The sequence below is a fragment of the Octopus bimaculoides genome, chromosome 30 (genome assembly GCF_001194135.2).
Source record: "Octopus bimaculoides isolate UCB-OBI-ISO-001 chromosome 30, ASM119413v2, whole genome shotgun sequence".
NCBI classification, from domain to species: domain Eukaryota; kingdom Metazoa; phylum Mollusca; class Cephalopoda; order Octopoda; family Octopodidae; genus Octopus; species Octopus bimaculoides.
Window position 1 is genome coordinate 8,913,935 of NC_069010.1, and position 2,216 is coordinate 8,916,150.

Below are 2,216 nucleotides of genomic sequence, written 5' to 3' on the forward strand. Positions count from 1 at the left end.
AATAATAATAATAATAATAATAATAATAATCCTTTCTACTAAAGGCACAAGGCCTAAAATTTGAGGGGAGGGGACTAGTCAATTACATTGACACCAGTGTTTCACTGGTACAAATAATTTTCACTGATAATAATAATTAATTCTGGTTTTATTGGCCACCCACAAGGGCTAATATAAATCAAAAACATGTAAGGACAAAAACAGGACGAAAATACAAAGGGTTTTGTCCAAAAAGAAAGGCTTTGTGTAAACAATAATAATAATAATAAACGACCAATATGTAATACCTGTTCATCCTTGGCCGCTGTTACCTCTGCCAGTTCTTTTTCTAGCTTTTCAATAAGTTTCTTATTTTGAACAGCTTTCTCTGCCGTCTCTTTCAGGTATTCGTCTTGCTCCTTCTCTTCGAGAGGGGTGGTCAGCAAGCGGATTCTTAAAATGCTCTTCAACTCATTCAGTTTGTTTACAAACTCCTGTAGCTCCGGTGACATATTGTCTTTATATTTCACTATCTCCTTCGCGGCCGTCGTGTTTGCGTTGATAGCCCGCAGTATGTTCTTGCACGAGTTGCTCAGCCGGTCAGCGATGTACGACAGCTGCCGGCCGAGTTCATGCGCCCTCATGCTTTCGTCACTGCTCTCTCTCGTTTCTATCGAGGAATTCAAGCTCAAGCAAGTCTCGCTCGGTGATATGGACTGCAGCGGGTAATCGCCACGCTCTTCTTCCCCAAAGAGCGAGTAATTATAACTGTCGTAGCTGATCTTTTTCGTGGCTTTCCCAAGGCTGGCTTCGTATTCATCATCATGACAGATATACATGTCAGTGTCGTCTACATCGTCACTTGTGGAATGTCTATAGTGGACATCAATTTCATCTTCACTAGTTGTAATGATGGAACTGTCTTCCTCTTCAGCTTCACCGTCAAAATCACTAGAAAGTTTTCTCGTCATTTCTGCCTCAGCAGTCAAATCTATAACCTTAGGCTGTTGGTAGGCTGACCGACGCATCCGGCGGCAAAACGTGAGGAAATCACGCCGTGTTTCCGTGTAGGATACTTGGAGGCCGGCGTGATTCTTAAAACAGTCTTTCAAATGGTCGTCAAAGGCGTCATTGAAGAGGTGTAAATTATCCAAGACAAATGGAAACATACCTACCAACACGGCTCTTTCGACCATGTCCACATATACGTTCATCACTCGTTGCGACTCGAGCGACGACAGCTTCTTCTTTGCTGGCTGCAAACTGATGTGAGGGTAGGTAACATTCACTTCTTCGGCGTGTTCATTGTTACTTGTTGCAGTGTTACTAACACTTACGTTATTATTCTGGACAGCGACAGATGCAGCTTCTGCTGGTGGTTCCTTTGGTGCTGTTTGAATTTCAGATACAGATTTTTGGTAGCCAATGTGATCGGAATTTATGCTTTCCGTAGTGATGAAACTACCGAGGGATGTTTTAAGCTCATTCATACCTTTAAACAGGTTTTGGTCTTCATTCCCCGTAGCCATGGTTAGAGCTGGGTGGTGTGTAGATTGTGCGATGACGCAAAGTGCCGCTGGGTCCTTCGCTGAGATCTAGTGCAGTGTGACGTAAAATGTAATGCGAAAAACAGACAGTGCAAGTGCGTGGAGGTGTAACACTGCGTGTTACTGGTGCAGTGATGCGTGGTGATGTGCAGCGAAGTTCGCTACTGTGTGTTACAGCTGTGTAACCTGCAGTGCAGCACGGTGTAGTTTGCACAGATGGAAGGTGGAGGTGTCGTGCGTTGCAGGGTAGCGTTGTTTGGTGCGGTGTAGAGAACTGTGATGTGTTGTAACGTGGTGGTATGATGTAGTGCTGTTGGCACAGTGAAGAAAGGTTCAGGTTAGTGTGGGGAGGTTTAACGGGACACAGTGAAGATAACGCAGTGTTGCGCAATACCGAATAGTTGGTGGAGTGTTGTGGCACGCGGGGTTGCTGTGCGATGCAAGGAAGCGTCGGTAACGTAGTGTGCTGTGACGTGCCGCGGTTAAGAGCAGGTAACGCGGTGCACTGCGGTTTAGTGTACAGCGGCTCGGCTTTGTATGGAGTGGCACAGTAAATTGCAGGGAGTGTTACACGGTTGGGCGGGGGGGTGCAAGGGGACACAATACGATGGGGTGTGGCACAGGGTGATGGTGCGACGCAGGGGTGTGGGATGCAAGGTGTCGAAGCGAAATACGGGTAGGAGCAGTCGA

The 2,216-nt window shown here is 46.3% G+C and overlaps 2 protein-coding genes across 2 annotated transcripts in view; both read right to left on the reverse strand.

Annotated features, from left to right (window-relative positions):
* Positions 1-2,210, reverse strand: part of LOC106881633 (uncharacterized) — a 6,136-nt gene extending 3,926 nt beyond the window's left edge. Inside the window, exon 1 of the mRNA XM_014932096.1 lies at positions 275-2,210. Coding sequence (XP_014787582.1) covers positions 275-1,508 — 1,234 coding nt within the window. The 5' untranslated portion in view covers positions 1,509-2,210. The remainder of the gene's footprint in view (positions 1-274) is intronic.
* Positions 1,688-2,216, reverse strand: part of LOC106881635 (mucin-6-like) — a 7,880-nt gene continuing 7,351 nt past the window's right edge. The window contains exon 4 of the mRNA XM_014932097.2: positions 1,688-1,836. Within this exon, the coding sequence (XP_014787583.2) occupies positions 1,688-1,836 (149 nt within the window). The remainder of the gene's footprint in view (positions 1,837-2,216) is intronic.